This window comes from Mustela putorius, unplaced genomic scaffold (genome assembly GCF_011764305.1).
Source record: "Mustela putorius furo isolate JIRA1106 unplaced genomic scaffold, ASM1176430v1.1 tig00537350_pilon_pilon_pilon, whole genome shotgun sequence".
In the NCBI taxonomy this organism is placed as follows: domain Eukaryota; kingdom Metazoa; phylum Chordata; class Mammalia; order Carnivora; family Mustelidae; genus Mustela; species Mustela putorius.
The window spans coordinates 22,022,110-22,041,081 of record NW_025422471.1 but is presented as its reverse complement, the minus strand read 5'-3'; the positions used below and the strand labels follow the sequence as shown (position 1 = coordinate 22,041,081).

Sequence of the window (18,972 nt, the reverse complement as noted above, 5' to 3'; positions counted from 1 at the left end):
TAGTACATGCTAGGCACCAGGAAATGGGGGTACAAAAAGAAATGAGACAGTGCTAAGAAGGTCACAGTCTGATATTGGAGAAAAATTAAACAATCCATTATTAAATTAAAATTCAGTGAAATAAGTGCAACAACAGATATTTTAATGAGGTGGCACAGACTAGACACCGATGAACTCTTTCATTTCCTTTATCATTGATTTCATATCCAGTTTAATTGATTGTATTGTGATCACTGTCATCAAATTTCCTCTTTGTGTTGAAGATATAAAGAAAAAGCTGACTGAGATTCTCCAGTGAATGGCTTCCTCAAAAGTCAGGCTCTTTAGAAGCAAAACTAAATTGTAAGTACGCTAGACTAGCAGAAAGTCACTGGGTTCTCTTATTGATCCTTACACTTATTAGTCACTCAGGTTCAACCAAAATTTATTGTGTGCACCCCTGGGCAAGCTATTTTGCTGGGAATAGTCTAAGAATTGGAGTTACCTAACAAAGATGACTAAACAAAAATGTCTTTAAAAATAAGATCTGCCTTCAGATAACTTACAGTTTAGCCCTGCTGACTCTGAAGTCCTCCTTAAAGCAGAAGGTGGTAGCCTGGAGCGCCCTCTAACTCAGGCCATTGTTGGGGACACAGTTTGAAGATTTGAAGATTCTTCACTCATGTCATTAGTACACAATCACAAGGCCAGAAACACGTACACTTTGTCTCTACAGCACACTCTCATATGTAGGTAGATGGTGACCCATTCCACAGAGTGACATCAGTGTAATGGGACATTATATGAAGACAGACTTCAGATAGAAGAGCTATGTTAAGATAGCTCACAAATCCCCAGGTCACTAGTTATGACCGGAATCATAACTGGTGAGGATTATTCTAGTAGAGTTTGAAAATAAGGTGTTGAGTTAATCTTCCAGCTTGTGGCAGATCAAAGTACAATATGAAGTTCTTTGAGACATGAAGATAGCATAGAAATGCTTTGCTGGATCTTCTCCAATACTCAAGATTTTCCAACAGGGAAACTTTTTGCCATTGTTCTGAAATATTTTTTTTCTTCTACTTAATCCACGTTATTTCTAGGAGAACTCACCTACCTCTTACTACCCAGCAAAAAGACCAATTCCTTACGTTCCTTCCCTCTCTTTCAGTATGTTCCCTACTCCCATACCTTTCAACTGTCACATGGAATCTTTGGGGAAGACGGAACAAAAGTGGGCAGGCAGAGTGGAAACTAGACTGAAAATAAATTTTCCATAAAGCACCACCGTCCTATCTAGAACAATTCCTTGGGATGTGTTTTATTTCCTTTAAAAACTCAAAGCTTTCAAACGTTCGCTGTTCAGGTCTCAAAACTTGATGGGGGAAAAAAATACGCAACGTTTGAAGTACCCAAGAAAAGCTTGAAGAAATAAAAATCAATTGCTCCCTGGACCACTTGAGGAAGCAGGCGTTCCTGGAGAGCCTTCAGGGTTCCTTCGCAAGGGAATCTACGACGGGTGTTAAAAAGCCTCTCCAAATTCTGCTCCTTTTAGAAAACAAAAGGAGTAGAGGAGGTGGCGGGACTGACGGTGCCTAACGCTAGCGGGACAGGGTCACTTTGTTCCCCCTTTCGCTCCCCTCTTCCTCGTCCAGTGCGCCTATCGCAGCCCCGGCTTCCCGCTCCTCCAAAGCGCCTCGCCGGGCAGCGGCCGCTGACTGCGCCCAGACCGGGTTCCGCTCGGCCGGGTCGGCTTCCCCACCCGGCACCCGGGCCTTTCCCCCCGCCGCCCACGCTCCCCGCTCCGGCCGCCCCCTCTCTTCCCGGCAAACCGGCTTCCCCGCCAAGGGGGCCGCCCCGGCCTCGGCCCTCCCCCGGCCCCGGCCGGCCAGACCATAAAGAGCCGGGCGGCCGCCGCTCAGCAGAGCCGCGAGCGCACTCAGCTCCGCGCGGCGTCCGGACGCTAGCATCGCCCCCGACGGCAGCCCGGGACGCCGCGCCCCGCACACGCCTCGCGCTCCCTCCACCTGCGCCGCCCGCGGGGCCGGACGGAGAACGTACCCCGCAGGGGACAGCGAGGCGCGGCTGAGTTGCCTTCGCCCGCGGCTGCAGGAAGAGCCAACATGCTGGCCCCGCTCGCAGCCGCCTTCCTCCTGCTGCACCTGGCTCTGCCGCCGCGGCTGGGGGCCGGCGCCCAAGCCACCCCCCAGGGTAAGTGGGCTCGCGCCGGGGCGGGGGGCGACCGTCCCCGGGTCCCTCCTTCGCGTTCCGCTTGAACGGCAGGAGGAACCAACTCCGTGCGCGCTGCTCGGCCCCTGGTACCTCACTGTCCCTCTGGGGCCCGAGTCACAGCATTTTGTAACCGGACGCGGTGATTACAGTACAACATCTTCTGAGTCTATTATGCAGCGGTGAGACCAATTCCCTAAACGACAGCTTAGGGGATGCGAAACTTTTCAGTCTGTGGGTTCATTTCCGAGTTTACCGCCGTGCTTTAGACCTCTAACGGGTCCTGTCTGGAGTGGGGTGAAATCCAGGTTCTGTCCCCTGGGGCTCTCTCTGGCGGACCATCCTCTCGCCCTTGGCCCCCTAAATTCTCCTACGCGGGAATAATCTTCCCCCCAGAAAGTCTGAGGGTCATCCCCCAGAAGGGCACAGCGTAGTTCTGTTTGCCCCACCACTCGCTGTTTTCTGCTGTTTGTTTGGACCCCAAAGCCTCCTTTGGGAGCTGGCATGATCTGATTCCTGAGATAAATAGAGCAGGAAGGACTGAGAGGTCGGTCTTTCTGTTCTAAAGAATCTGAAAATACCCACAAAAAGACACCTGAATAATCTTCAAACCCCTTATTGAGATTGGGGTGACGATAACTGTTGGGCAGAAGCACTTAAGCTTAAACTGATTTTTTTTTTTTTTTTGTAAAGGCCAAAAGGAAGAAATTATTTAAGTGAGAAAAGATCTGAGCACTCTAACTAGGCACTCAGTAATGACCTTCACCTGTTGATGTGTTCTCACTAATGAAATAAAGCTGGAAGAGTCACATAGGTCCAAGTAAACGTTGTTACTCCTCACAAAGCCAGAGTGAAAAATGCCTGTGAGGGAATTCTCAAATTCCTTTCCCTCCCATTGCAGTCGCCCCCCCTTCTAAACTTTGCATTTCCCCCAAATGACCTCTTTTGATTTTTAGACCGGGCAACCAAATAGTGGTTTCAGGGGGTAATGTTCTGCGTTTAGTTTGCCTTGAACTATTTGAAATGCTGTGATTTATCATCATTGTGACTGCTCTTCTAGGAAGGTGAACAATGATTCCGCAGGTGTATACACTGTGAAATGATCACCACCATAAATCAAGTTAACATCTGTTACCATACAGGATTACAAAAAATCATTTTCTTGCAATGAGAACTTTTGAGGTCTTCTCTCTCAGCAACTTCCAAATAGATAATATCATAGTATCGATTATAGTTATCATGCTGCACTTTAAATCCCTGTGAGTTATTTATTTTATAACTGCAGTTTTGTTCCTTTTGACGCCATTCACCCATTGTCCCCATCCCAATCTGTTCTCTATCTATGAGCTTGGGTTGTTGTTGTTGACGATTCCACTTCTGAAGTAAAGTATTTGTCTTTGTGTGTCTCGCTTATTTCACTTAGCATAATGCCCTCAGGGTCCATCCATGTTGTCACAAATGGTGAGATTTCATTCCTTTTTATGGCTAAATGATATTTCATTATATACATATACCACATCTTTATTCATTCATTGTTAATGGGCACTTGGGTTGTTTCCATCTCTTGGCGGTTGTAAATAATGCTACAGTGAACTTGAACCTGCGTATATCTTTTTGAATTAGTGTTTTTGGGGTTTGGGTTTCATTTTGGGTTTTTTTTTTTGTTTTTTTTTTAATAAATACCCATCAGTGGAATTGCTGGATTGTATGTAGTTCTATCTTTAGTTTTTTGAGTATCCTCCATAATGTTTCCCATAGTGGCTGCACCAATTTACATTCCCACCAACAGTGCACAAGAAGTCCCTTTGTTCCACATTCTCATTCACATTTGTTGTTTCTCTTTGATAATAGCCTTTCTAACAGGTGTGTGGTGATTACTCATTGTGGTTTTAATTTGCATTTCCATGATAATTACTGATGTCGAACACATTCTCTTGTGCCTGTTGGCCACCTGTAGGTCTTCTTTGGATAAATGTCTGTTCAGGTATTCTGCCCACTTGAAAATCAGATTGTTTGGTTTTTTTACTATTGAGTTGTATCATTTCTTTATATATTTTGGATATTAGTCACGTATCGCATAGGATTTGTAAGTATTTTCTCTCATTTGTATGTTATCTTTTCATTATGTCCCAGGTTTCTTCTGCTGTCTGAAGCTTTTTTTGATGTAGTCCCACTTAGTTATTGTTGCTTTTGTTGCCTTTGCTTTTTGATGTTAGAAAGGAAGCTTTTTAACGCAATTCAGAAGTTTTCTGGTTGAAGACATTATCAGGCAGTTTTGAATTTATGGCTATAATATTTTGTGTTATATGAATTCTTGACGTTGGAAGACACAACTTCATGGGGTGCTATGGTAGGGATTTTGCTGCTGCTTAGAGATGCCCGTTTAATGGGACTTGTAATCAGGCTATACTACCTAAATTACCCAGTTAATTTAGTTGCTGGAGATTATCAGATTAAGTCAAGTTTCTGATACATTCTTTTATTGAGTTAATTAGTCTTATAATCATCAGCTCAAGTGAATAATTTGTTTATATCCTTTCTCCTCTGAGCTGCCTTGCTCGTCTTATTAGTATGTATTCAATTTTCATACCGCGGTGGCTGGGCTGATTGGTAGTAGTAATTTCACCTCTAACACTAGAAGGTTGCTTAGATCCTGGCACTATTACTAAAATGTAATTAATAGAAAATTGTTGTGTCTCATTTCCTTTTCAAAACACTTTCCAAACTCGTTACTGACTAATCCCAACTCTGTCTCTAGAGAGAGCAGCCAATGGATTAGATGAACCTTGCAGATCGAAATAGAGTAAATTTAGCTTGAGCTAAATTATGAACATAATCATAGATCAAGAATCAGGGATAGGAAGAATTTAGTTTTGAATGCAATTCACATGCCTTAAACTCACATCTGCAGATTCCTTCTCCTGAATGGAACTTCTAGACATACTGTCTCTTTGTCCTCACTGCCCTGGTGGAAAAGTAAAGCTTCCAGTTCTTTGGAAATTAAAAAATTCTGTTTCCCGGGGCACCTGGGTGGCTCAGTGGGTTAAAGCCTCTGCTTTCGCCTCAGGTTGTGGTCTCAGGGTCCTGGGATCAAGCCCCACATCGGGCTCTCTGCTCGGTGGGGAGCCTGCTTCCTCCTCTCTCTCTCTGCCTGCCTCTCTGACTACTTCTGATCTGTCAAATAAATAAATAAAAATCTTTTAAAAAAAAATCTGTTTCCCTTTTAGAGTACAGTAGGCAGCAGTGTTCAAGTTTTGGGAGAATGTGGAGTACTGGAAGGAACATAATAGATCTTTTGCTTTCCAATACTTCTAGGATCAAATTCATTATTTTCTAAGACCCTAAGGACACAGAAAAGAAACAATACAGATCTAGTATAAAGACGGATTGTCTTTTAAAGAGTAAACATTCTTGAGTAGCTAGGTTTTTGCCTGTTTTATAACTTATTTTTTTCTACTACAAACCCAACACCTGTTCATTGTAAAAATAAAAATAAAAAATTGGGTAAGCCAAAGTAAAGTAAATGTATACTTATACAATCCAAAGAAAGCTACTATTCACGTTAGCATTCTGTTGTTCTGTCTTTGAAATCTTTTTATTTGTGGGGGTGCCTATGTAATTCAGTTGGCTAAGTGTTTGCTTTGGGCTCGGGTCATAGTCTCAGGTCCCTGGGATTGAGCCCCACATGGGGCTCCTTGCTCACTGGGGAGTCTGTTTCTCCCTCTGCCTGCTGTTTCCCCAGCAGGGAGGAAAGGTCTGTGAGGTCTCTCTGATAGATAGATAATAAAATCTTTAAAAATTATTAGACAGTTTTATTAGACAATTGTATGGGTATTTACCCCCCAAATACAGATGTAATGAAGAAAAGGGCCATATGTACCCCAATCTTCACAGCTGCAATGACCACACTCCCCAAACTGTGGAAAGAGCCAAAATGCCCTTCAACAGACGAATGGATAAAGAAGATGTGCTCCATGTATACAATGGAGTATTATGTCTCCATTGGAAAAGATGAATACCCAACTTTTGTATCAACATGGACGGGACTGGAGGAGATTATGCTGAGTGAAATAAATCAAGCGGAGAGAGTTCATTATCACATGGTTTCACTTACTTTTGGAACATAAGGAATAACACGGAGGACATTAGGAGGAGGATAGGAAAAGTGAATTGGGGGAAATTGGAGGGGGAGACGAAGCATGAGAGACTGTGAACTCTGAGAAACAAATTGGGGTTTGGGGGGGGCGTGGGGGATGTGCAAGCCTGGTGGTAGGTACTAAGGAGGGCATGTTTTGCATGAAGCACTGGGTGTGGTGCATAAAAAATGAATCTTGGAACATAAAATAAAAATTATTAGACAGTGTTAGAGGCTAAAGTTCCTGCAGGTTTGGAATTGTTCAAATAATATTTGTATAAACCAACAAATGCTAAGTAACTTCTAGTATTGCCCATTTGGCCTTTGCCTTTAAAATAACTCTGGGGGCACCTGGGTGGCTCAGTGGGTTGGGTCTCTGCCTTCGGCTTGGGTCATGGTCTCAGGGTCCTGGGATCAAGCCCCGCATCCGGCTCTCTGCTGGACAGGGAGCCTGCTTTCTCCCTTCTCTCTCTGCCTGCCTCTCTGCCTTCTTGTGATCTCTGTCAAGTAAATAAATGCAATCTTAAAAAATAAAATAACTCCGGATGTATACTCTTAGAATTTGCATAAATACAACAAAGCTTGAAAGTACTGCTGTCTTAAAAGCAATTTATATAAACAAGTTTGGATTCTAGTTTTTGTAGACCACCTCTATCAGGTTACAGTTAAGAAAGAGAAACCCCATTGTTTTGTTTTTATGTCAGGATTTTTTTTTTTTTTTTTTAAAGTAAGCCCTATGCCCAGCGTGGGGCTTGAACTCACAATGCCAAGATCAGGAGTTGCGTACTTCACTGACTGGGCCAGCGAGGTGCCCCTGCATCAGGAATTTTAACAGGGAAATAATAGAGAACTATAAATGCATAAAGGGAATCACTTGGGTCTAACAGAGGCAGCAAGTCATTTTGTGGACAGACTGTGTCCTACCACAGCCATGCTTTCTTCTGCATTCTCTGTATTATTTATCACTGCCCAGGAAAGTACAGTTGTCTCTGGTATACCAGGTACATGAGGGACCCTAAGGCAGACATCCACTACTTGGGGACATAAGAGAAACTGTGATTTGTGAGTTCTCGCCTGTCCCCTTTGTTCTCTAAGCCAGTAGTAAGCTTTTCCTAGTGGGCATTTTCAGAGCCACTTCTTCAGCCAAATGCAATTTAGAGTTTGCAAATTTAGTCTTCTCCTGGTCTCCTAGTCATGACCTAGTGAGGAGAATTGTGTTGTGCTTTTTCTGGTTCACATGTCCAATCACTATAAGAGTGATAAGGAAGAATGGGTGATGTTAGCCCTGTGAAAAAATAACCGTGTTTGTTGACATTACTTAGATCTTGCTGTCAAACCGTGCCCCCTCAAAAAAAGCAGATTTGTCTGAAACTTCTTTCACTGATGATCCCCTTCTCCCTGTTCTCCCCAGTCTTTGACCTTCTCCCATCCTCCAGCCAGAGGCTGAACCCAGCTGTTCTGCAGCCAATCCTGACAGACCCCACCCTGAATGAGGTCTACGTGATCGCCACCTTCAAGCTGCACACGAAAAGTTCAGCCACCATCTTTGGCCTTTACTCTTCAACGGACAACAGCAAATACTTGGAATTCACCGTGATGGGACGCTTGAACAAAGGTAAGCACGTTGGCAGAGATCATTTTCTTAAGAATCATCTTTTCCTATTCCAGCATTTGGGGTCGACTTGCCTTAAGATGCTTCCCTCCTACAATTTTATTTTCATCCGTCACTCATTTCAGTTTTCAGTACCAAGTTCTTCTTATTGTACATTGACCTGTTTGGGGAGGGCGAGTTGATATATGGCATGAGAATGAAGAATTGATTAGGGCCAAGATGCCCGTCCACCTGTTGTTCGGGATCCAGATTGGAAAGGAACAGGACCCAGGACCTTTAGGCTACTGTCTTAGTTCGGGATGTTAGAGTAAATATTATAGACTGGATGGCTCAGACAGCAGACATTGATTTCTCACAGTACCGGAATCCGAGAAGTCCAAGATCAAGGTGCTGGCAGATTTTGTTTCTGGAGCAAGCCTGGGTGCTGTCACCTTCCTGCTCTGTCCTCACAGGGCCTTTCCTCCCTGAGCAAGCGAGTGGAGAGAGGGAGCTTCCTTTCCTTATAAGGATACAAATGCCATCCTGAGGGTACCACCCTCGTGACCTAATTTAAACCTAGTAACTTCCCAAAGACCCACTTCCTAATACCACCACATGGAAGGTTGGGGCTTCAACACATAAATTGGGAGGGAGGGAGGGACACAAACCTGCAGCCTAGAGCAGCCTCCCACCCCAATCTTCTGTTCCCTTGAGAGCATGTGGCTTAGCAGACCTCGCTCCCAGCTCTGCAAGCTCTCTCCTAGACATGATGGGGAAAATACACCTGACAGTGGCACTGAATGAACAGCTCTCCTTTCTACCTGTCTGACACCTGTTTGGTTGCTTGCTGTCAGATGTTCCACTATCAGAATAAGTTACTATGAATACTAAGAAGTGGCTCGCAGAGAGAAAGGTCACTATTTTTTCATCTCTTTCCCCTCCACCCGTGCCCTGAGGACACCACCTGTTCCTGCTTATTGAGGAATGTGACAGATACGTGTTCCTGCTGCCGCGTGCTTTTAATAAAAGAAAGGAAGGAGGACCGGTGCTTCTGGCGAGATTTCATGTTTATTTCAGCTGGCTTCACTTGCGCTGCGTCAGACTATCAGATTCCAATTGTGATTGAACACTCACATTTTCAGGTGTTAGGAGCTGGAAGAAATTCCTCATTCTTAGCTTTCGTGAGACTCCAGAGTTGACAGCAAGAAGGAATGGGATTTTAACCCCTTGGTGTGTCAATCCAACATCCCCCTTCCCTCTCCCCCTCCCCAACTCCAGCTCCTGCTTCGTCTGTACCTCATGCCATCCTGTCTTCTCAGACAGCATTTCCTGAACACGTATTTAGAAAACATACCTTTTAAAAAAAGATTTTATTTATTTGACACACAGACAGAGATCACAAGTAGGCAGAGAGGCAGGCAGAGAGAGAGGTTGAAGCAGGCTCCCTGGTGAGCAGAGAGCCCGATACGGCCCGATCCCAGGACCCTGAGATCATGACCTGAGCTGAAGGCAGCTTAAACCACGATCCGAGGCAGTCAGGCCAATGCTCTTCAATGCTCAGGCTCCTTCAGGGGCTGTGGTGAGGTCTCCAGTAGTGAAGGGAGTCCGGGAACATGGCTCAGGGATGCTCTAAGCACTCCTGCACCCTTTGCCCCATCCGTAGCCCCAATGGAAGGTGACTTCACTTCTCTCTCTGCCTTGACTCAGTCCCATTTGCCTCTCATCCCTGAAAGAACTGCTCATGTGCCACTAACAGGCTATTCTGTTTGTGGTCTATAAAAACCATTCTTTATCCAAGGGTCAGTAGCTTCTCACAGAACTGTAATTTAGATGCATTGGAAGATTTTCGTTTAGCTCACCCAGCTTAGTGGCCAAAGGGCCCTCCGCAGAGTGAAAAGCCCAGCATCTCGCTGTTCACCCTCAGTGAATCACCCTCTCGGTTTCGAAATGGGCCTTTATGTGTGCCTATTGTGGAAGAATCTGTTGTACGGAAAAGCAAGGCAGGAACTTCCCGGAACTGACTTTTTCTGTTTGCTCTGTATGGGCAGAGGTAACGCTAGATGGGAGTAGAGGGGTCAGGGTGTTGGTGTGTCCTTTGGATAACCATCAGTCATAGGATTGGCCTGTAAATACCTGCTAATCCCCATGTTGATGAACACATCTCTACCTTCCAGCCTTGGAAAAGATAAATAGCTTTTAGAATTTTTTTTTTTTCTGTTGTAGTGGATTCAAATTTAATGTCGCTTATAAGTGCATAATAGCTTCTATAAGTCAAACCATAATCATAATTGAAAATTAGAACAGTTGGGTAGAAATATTTCCAGTAATAATGCAAATATTCAAGTGATCTGAATTGTGTATAAGCAATTATATACTAGATACTTATTATCATCAGTATATTCATGCTGATACTATTAATATATAAAATAAAACAATGAACAGCATTTCCTGAACACGTATTTAGAAAACATACTTTTTTTCAAAAGATTTTATTTATTTATTTGACACACAGACAGAGATCACAAGTAGGCAGAGAGGCAGGCAAGGAGAGGATGAAGCAGGCTCCCTGCTGAGCAGAGAGCCCGATGCGGCCTGATCCCAGGACCCTGAGATCATGACCTGAGCTGAAGGCCGAGACTTAACCCACTGAGCCACCCAGTCACCCATAGAAAACAAACTTTTTTAATGAGAAACAAAATCTTGGGGCACCTGGGTGGCTCAGACAGTTAAGTATCCAACTCTTCATCTCTGCTCAGGTTTTGATCTGAAGGTTCTGAGTTCAAGCCCCTTGTTGGTCTCTGTGCTGGACAAAGACTCTTCTCAAAGTAGCCTCTTCTTAGCTTCTTCGTGTACTTCGCTCTATCAGTCCTCAGGGTAATTGCTTGAGTATTCAGAACGATTCAATAGTCATCCAGCTGTGCTCAAGGGAGGAGCAAGACTTGGGTTCTCCTACCATGCTGGCGTCTTAGCTCCCCTGACCCTGGAGTGTCCTCCCTTGAGAATTAATGGTGAGATGCCAGAAACACATCCAAGTGGAAATATTCATCACCTTAAACCACAATCCGAGGCAGTCAGGCTTATGCTCTTCAAGCAGGGACCCCACAAGTGGCAGATCTGGGGAGACCCCCTCCTTCCTCCTCTGCAGTGAGCCTTGCGGAAACACACTACAGGAATCTGCTGAGTTTGGAGACTCCAAACAGGGCCATGTGCCAGAGATAGAAATGGTCAGTCACAGGCCCAGTGAGCTCAAGAGTGCAGTGGGCCAGAGACCAGGGAAGTAGGAATGATTGCTGGCTTTTCTCTGATGTCATGCTTAGGAGCTCCTTAGGGGCTCCTACAGGACCAGAGACTCGAAGGCCACCATCTTCATTCCCATCCTCCCTTAGAATTCTTTTTATTTTTTTAAAGACTTTATTTATTTATTTATTTGACAGAGATCACAAGTAAGCAGAGGGGCAGGCAGAGAGAGAGAGAGAGAGAGAGAGAGAGAGGAGGAAGCAGGCTCCCCGCTGAGCAGAGAGCCCAATGCAGGGCTCAATCCCATGACCCTGGGATCATGACCTGAGCTGAAGGCAGAGGCTTTAACCCACTAGGCACCTAGAATTTTTTTTATAAACATTTTCTAACAGAATCCAGTAGTCAAAATCCTCAGAAAACAAAGAGCAATTTATACCAGAGTTTGGAGAGTTGAAGAATTTAACATGGAGAAGCTTCACTGGAGCCATAGGGAAAAATACAAAGATTTGCCAGCACTGGTGAATCTGAAGGTTCTAGGAAGGAGAGGCAGCCTTTCTGATGCTAACAAGGAGAACTCACTGGGGCCATTAGCTCCTGGAAAGGGTGGGGCATGTGGTTGTGACTCCCCATTGAAGTGTTCATCGGTGAGGGCCTGACATAATTGGAGGGGGATGGGGGAGAATCCTCCTCCCAGAAGGTGAGCCCCAGTCATTGTCTAGGGCCCTAGATGCGTTCCTATAGTAAACCAAAGTGGATTCCATGAAGAACGGGAAGCACAGGTTTGCTGCTGAGCTCTCTGCTTCTGCTCTCACGCTTCAGAGTCCTCCTTCCCATGGCTGCCTCAATACTGTTTATAAGCATAACTTGGAACAAATTATGCCTGACAGCAGAGACGTTTAGTGACTTCCCATTCTAAACTGAATAAGGTACAAATGTCCTTGCTGCTGGGCAGTCACGATTTTCTGCTGCATGATCCCCAACCACCTTTCCAATGTATCCCTCCTTCCAACCCTGCATGTAGGCTGCACTTGAGCCGGGTGTACTAGTTTCCATTCCCTGGGCCTACCCACGCTGTCTGTCCTTCTCCACCCATTTACCCTCCCCACTGGGGCATTTCCTGCACTGTCTTCAGTTGCCGAATCCTACAGATGCAAGACCCATCTCCTATTCCTTCTGACATCTTTTATCATAGAACTTTGTCCTGTGGAAGGTGCTAACCTTAGCTTGCCTTGTACTTGAATTACCTGTAGGTCTTCTCTCCAGTACGTTGTAAGCTCTGTCAAAGCAGGCGCTGAGCCTCCCTTAGCTCATGTCTGTGTCTGTCACAGCACCTAGCACAGTGCATCGTAGATAGGAGTAGCTCATGGGCAAACTGAACAGAATAAATGGAGGTTGAGAAGAGTAGCCTTGTTTAAGAAGACGGGAGATGAGGGGCGCCTGGGTGGCTCAGTGGGTTAAGCCGCTGCCTTCGGCTCGGGTCATGATCTCAGGGTCCTGGGATCGAGTCCCGTATCGGGCTCTCTGCTCAGCAGGTAGCCTGCTTCCTCCTCTCTCTCTGCCTGCCTCTATGCCTACTTGTGATCTCTCTCTGTCAAATAAGTAAATAAAATCTTTCAAAAAAAAAAAAAAAAAAGAAGACAGGAGATGAGGTATTGTGCAAATTCCAGAAGCGCACAATGTCTGGCATGTAGTAGGTCTGGCTCGAATTCATTAAGGAATTAATGAATTTTGAAGACATTTAGATGAGGTTATAAAGGAAATACAGTATTTCTGGTACAAATGATCTATCAGTTGTTAGTAATACAGGTGGTAGAATCTTGATAGAAATAAGCATTCTGTAGAAACCACCTGGCTGGACAGAAGATCTGGGTGATGCTTTTCTTGTATCTAGCATAGGGCAACTTTCCAGTTAGTATTTTGAGTTTGAGTCACAGTTAAAAATTTTAACAGCTGTGTCCCCACGGATATGTCTCTAAATTGCTTAGCCCTGGTTTATTGTCTCTAGAGTGGGGGTGATAATAGCTACCTCACAGGTTGATTGCAAGAACTGAATTATATAAAGTATAATTTTTTTTAGACTGCAAAGCCCAATAAAAATTTGAGGTTCTTCCGTAAGCTTCTATAAGGTAGGTAGAAAGAAAGAGGGAGAGAGAAAGATCTCTACTTTTTCGACAACTCTTCTCAAGATGATTTGGCAAACTCTTGACTTGCCCTAAAAAGGCCTTCACCTTTCAGAAAAAGCAAACGAGGGATGCCTGGGTGGCTCAGTGGGTTAAGCCACTGCCTTCAGCTCAGGTCATGATCCCAGGGTCCTGGGATCAAGTCTTGCATGGGGCTCCCTGCTCAGTTGGGTGTCTTTTTCTCCCTCACTCTCATGCATATGTTCTCTCTCAAGTAAATAAAAACCTTTTAAAAAAAAGAGAGAGAGAAAGTAAACAAGAACTGCTTTTTTAGTCTTAATTTGATTGCCACAGAGGAACAACTTGGTGCTGTGGTAAGGAAGGGAACCCCAAGAATTTGCAGTGATGACTGCAGACAGTCAAGCTCCTTAGCCTAAGGATAGGATGTGTCAAATAGACTAATGGTTCACAGGGAAGCCTGTGGGCTAGAGAGAAATACAGTATGAGAGAGAGAGAAGGGTTTCAAAATTAGAATTCTGAACCCAGTACAGACGGTGGATAATGAGGTGTGTCAGACATTAATATTTATGGAGCCCTTATAATGTACCAGGACTGTGCTGAAGGCTCAACACTCATTTTCTTTTTAATCTTCACAGTACTCTTGTGAGGTACCCTTGAATTAGCTCAATTTTAAAGTGGTCATGTACAGAAAATGGAAAGAATTTTAGTGAAATTTAGGACAAACTCCTGGAGGGTTATATTATTATCCTTGTATTGGGGGATTACCTGGGAAAGAAAGCTGGGATTATTTGAAGGTAAATGGGTTCACTAAAAGGCATGCTGAACTTTTTTAAAAGTAAAGATTCTAAGCTGATAGGTCATGCTCACCGCATCTTTGTGATCTATCTTGGCATCAGAAAAGAATCTTATGAAGTCATTCATTATACCTTTCTGGATACTATAAAAAAGAATGAGCTAGATAAATAGTACTCATAGGGACTGGTAAGTTGTTTTGTAGCAAAGCATCTAGAGTTTTTTGACAAGGCTCTATCTTGGGCATTGAACCATTGAACATATCAGTGACTTAGGTGAAGACATAAAGAGTATTTTATCATGTTTGCAAACAGTATATAGCATAGCTGGAAAAGATGGTGGAACATGTTAGATGGCAATCATCAAGATTAACAAGGCCCTACCATTCCGACAAACATGCCACAATCAGGCAGGTGAAATTGAATGGGAATAAATGTAAGTCCATCATTTAGGAGTGAAGAATAAAATGCCAAAATATAAGATATAAGACACCTCCCCAAGGAGTTCCAGTCAACAACATTAGAAACCAAGTAGTGTTGAGCACACAGCCTAACCTTTAGCAGATGTTTAGAAATGTTCACTGAATGAATGAATGCAAAGATACAGCGATATAACAGTTTCTTAAAAATCTCCTTCAATTTTAGGCTTCATTAATGCATTTATGTGGCCAGATTAAGGGAGCTAAGGAGTCCCACCTTGTGGCTAAGTGTCCAGGCCACATCTAGAATATTGTCTCATCCTGGACACATTTCACAGGGACATTCTTAACTCCAGAATCGCCTTAAGGAGCGTCACCAAAACAGTAGTCTTCTAGACCCCATTTTTTTTTATGACCTCACAAATAAAAATGTTAAAGGATCTGGAGAAATGAAGGAACCAGATAGAAGACATGAGAGAGATGAAAGTTGTCTTCAGATATTTGAAGAATAGCGTTTAGATGAAGGATAAGACTCAATCTGTCTATAGCTCTGAAGAGTATAGTTACAGTATAGTTATAGTTACAGTATAGTTATAGTATGATTACAGTATAGTTACTGTCTGTTCCCTCTGACTCCACATTGTGGTGGGAGTCAGAGGGAACGGATATTGGCCCTGTATTTGGAAAATCTTGGCGAGTGATCCGAAAGTGAAATGGGTTTCTCTGCAAAGTAATTAGTTCCTTGTTCCTGAAAATGTGCTGGTAGAGGCTATCCTTTCATTGAAAGGATTTGTGAAGTGAGATGCTGAGCTAGATGACTTACAGTCCTCATATTCTGTGGTTCTGCTAAGGCCAGAGAGGTTCCATGGGCGCTTAAGGAATTGCTTGGCAACTCTCTCCTGCAAACTGACCTTGGGATTTTGTACACAGTCACAGCTTTGTCATCCACCAGAGAGCTGAGGACATGATGAATCTCATAACTTTTCAAAATATAAAGCCCTCTGCAGATGTTTAATATCCTCACTGTGCTTCCTTTCCCTGGATGGTTTCCTTGCACAGGGCGTGTGTGTGTGCACGCGAGCGCGCATGTGTGTGTGTGTGTGTGTGAGAGAGAGTGTGTGTGTAGGTAGGTAGGTAGGTACACTCTTGTGTACTTTACCTTTGTTCAAACTGCTATAAGAAGACTTCAGAACCTCCAGACTGCATCCATCACACCTCGGAGTCACCCAGAGTACTTTCAAGAAACGCGATTTGATGATTTACCTTTTATGTCTTTCCAAAGCACTGAAGTTACAAAGACCCAGTGTATAGGGCATGAAGATAAATAAGCAAAGGCAAACAAGAGTATCCATCACAAGAGACATTAATGGCAAGAAGGCTTTTTTTAAATGTACAATTATTTAAAAAGAAGAGGAAAGGTTGACAGCAGTGGCTTTCATCATATATTTAAAAGTGCCAAAGAGCAAAGCCATTTGCCAAGCAAAGCAGAAAGCCCCAAACTACCTTTGCACGCTCGCTGCCCGCAGGCCAGGTCACTCTGAACTCTTTTCCCCAAGCAGACCAAATATTATCATTTCCAGTCCTTGAAAGCTGGCCTCCTCCTTCGTTGCTTTGACATTCAGTCCATCATAATATTTTTGACTACCAAGTCTACTTTTTCAACAGCACCTTTTGAGAATTCTTTTCCAAGAAAACAGTATGTCCAATCTTCATTGCTGGGGTTTGCACTTTCATCTCCCGCCAGGCCGGGAGATGGTCTTTAATCAGGCTAGGCTCTGCGGTTCTGGTGTCAGGCTGGTATCCAGGCCTGGAAATAGAGCCATAAAATCAGACCCCAAATTGTCCAGTGTGCAAAGACGCGAAGTTTAGAAGGAAAGGATTTTCAAAAAGAAACCAATAGAACCTACCTCCCCCACATTGTTGAAGAGACTGTGGGTAAAAAAATAAAAAAATGAAAAATAAATCAGAGTGGATACATGAGTACTCTGTTTGATCTATTTTTCATTCAGTTGATAGTTGTATTTAGTGTTGTCAGATGCTATGGTATATGTATGAGAAAATTAATAAGAAATAGAATCCTAGTCTCAAGTGCTCTAATAGAGAAGATAAGAAATAAACACAACCCACCGTTGTGTAGCAGTTTATAGTTTCTGCATTTTCTTGTTTGGCTACCACTGAAACAATGAGACAGAAAAGCAATTATTATTAGCTCCATTTAATAGTTTAAGAAATGGACCCTTGGAGCACCTGGGTGGCTCAGTGGGCTGGGGCCTCTGCCTTCGGCTTGGGTCATGGTCCCGGGGTCCTGGGATGGAGCCCCGCATCGGGCTCTCTGTTCGGCGGGGAGCCTGCTTCCCTCCCCTACCCCCTTCCACCTGCCTCTCTGCCTACTTGTGATTTCTGTCAAATAAATAAATAAAATCTTAAAAAAAAAAAAGAAAGAAAGAAAAAGAAATAGACCCTTATCAAAGTGAACAGTCCCAGGGTCACATAAGTTATCAGGAATCTGGGCCATGACCAGACTGTGCATCCTGGGAACATTGAGCTAGAAAAGCCCAGAGCAGGTGTTATGGGAACAGGAATGAGAACAACTGCCAGGCGTGGGGAGGAAGGAACTTCAGGGAGGAGGATGCATTGGAGCTGGATGTTGGCTTCCGCTGTGCAGCAGTGATGGGTCAGGAAAGAGAGGGATAGAGAAGAGAATGTTTCACAGAGAGGGAAGGACGAGGGAAGCCAGAGAAAGCTAGAGAGAGGTGAAAACGTAAGACGGGTTGTTCATCTCGGTGGGCATCAGCAGCACAGAGGGGAATGAAGCCAGGGGGAGGTTGCAGCTAGTCCTGGGACGAGGAGTTCAGGTATGACGTATGAACCACTAGAGAGCTATTAAGATTTTATTTGCTTGTGGTGTGTGGCTTTGAGAAGGCAATTAACTTGATCAGAAGAGTCCTAAAAGGAGCTCAAGCTGTCAATCCAGAAAAATTGCCACAAGAACACTTCAGTAGGAAGGTGAGTCAGGAATCTGGAGTCACATCCAGCGATAGAAGGGCATAGAGGTGGGAGACACCACACAGAGCCCTGCAACCTTGGGTTATAATCAGATGTGCACGGGTCTTTGTACTGGCCCTGAGAGAACCAGGTTGAGAGCCCCCAGAAGCTGATTTCAGCTAGTGGTGAGTGAAGAGAGAGTATGAGAACTCAGCAAGTCTCCGCTGAAGGAACAAAGATGCGCCCAATGACTGTTTTCCCGAGTGGAGTTCTCCTAGAGGTGGTGATGGGTAGAGGTGTGGAGGACCCAGAAGAAGACCACTGCTTCCAGCTTCAGGAGGCTGGCTCTGCGCTCCTGCTGGAGGAGGAAATGATTGTGTTCCTGGCGCTGTAGTACTTCCCCTCTGTTTTGCTCTCTGTCCGCTGTGTGTGTATATGTGTGTTGGGCTAAGCTAGGGCTATGTGAACACTGGGAAATGGGACTAGAGAGAAGAAGGCAGCCATGTCTGTTCTCTATGTCTGTTCTCTGTTGTTCCAGTGGTGCTATCTCTGCAGAAGGTCAGGGACACTTCTACCCAGCAGGCTGCAGGCTCCTGGAGCCAGAGCTTTCAACTGTTTCTGGACTTGCTATGACTGATGTGAAAACATTGAGCTTCCTGAGCAGGTGCCTGTCTGCCCTCTGGGGTAGTCTTACTCCTCTGAAGATAAAATAAGTATTGAAGCACTGAAGTAAGGAGTTTGCAATAAAACAGAAAAATGAAAAATGGAAGCCATAAGAGGAATGCGAATGACTGGATCAAATATGAAGAATGGCAAATGTCAACGCACTTGATAATTTTTCTGTGAACAGACACCGTGAAGACGGAAGTTTCCATAATTCTTCTTGTCCTTTTTTTTTTTTCTTTTTCTTCTTGCTATTGTCACAAGATCTAGGAGCACAAGGAATTTGTCATTTCAGTATTGCATTGCAACACAGAGCAAGGCAGAAGTGTAGAATGCCCTTAAATGACAGCATGAACACGACAGGAGGTTTTGCTGCCTGCAATGGATGTTGAATTGCCACTCTCCAAACTTTCTAATTTATATATGAAATGCTTTCAGTGCCATCGTTGCATTATTCATCGAAAGTGCACATGCACAGTGTTCAGTGGGCACCTGTTACATGCAAAGTATTCCGCTGGGTACTATTTATGAAATTAAACTCAGTGATCCAGTTGTGAAAAGAAATCATGGCCCACATGCCCTGGAAGGCCGGCTAAAAAGCAGACAAGATGCCCATACAATATGTTTCCTTTGAATTCCACAGAAATACCAGGTTGGGGAAGAAAACCAAGGCCATTTGTTTTAAGCCACTAGGGGTATCCTCTCCAACATGTTAATATTTGGAGTCTGGGGTTGCCTGGGTGGTGCAGTGGGTTAAGCCTCTGCCTTCGGCTCTGGTCATGATCTCAGGGTCCTGGGATCG

General features: G+C 44.2%; 1 protein-coding gene across 1 annotated transcript in view; it reads left to right on the top strand.

The window, feature by feature from the left end:
* The first annotated feature begins 1,884 nt into the window (after nucleotides 1-1,884).
* THBS4 (thrombospondin 4) overlaps nucleotides 1,885-18,972 on the top strand; it is a 44,913-nt gene continuing 27,825 nt past the window's right edge. The window contains exons 1-2 of the mRNA XM_004766802.3: nucleotides 1,885-2,190; nucleotides 7,755-7,958. Of these exons, the coding sequence (XP_004766859.2) occupies nucleotides 2,103-2,190; nucleotides 7,755-7,958 (292 nt within the window). The 5' untranslated portion in view covers nucleotides 1,885-2,102. The remainder of the gene's footprint in view (nucleotides 2,191-7,754; nucleotides 7,959-18,972) is intronic.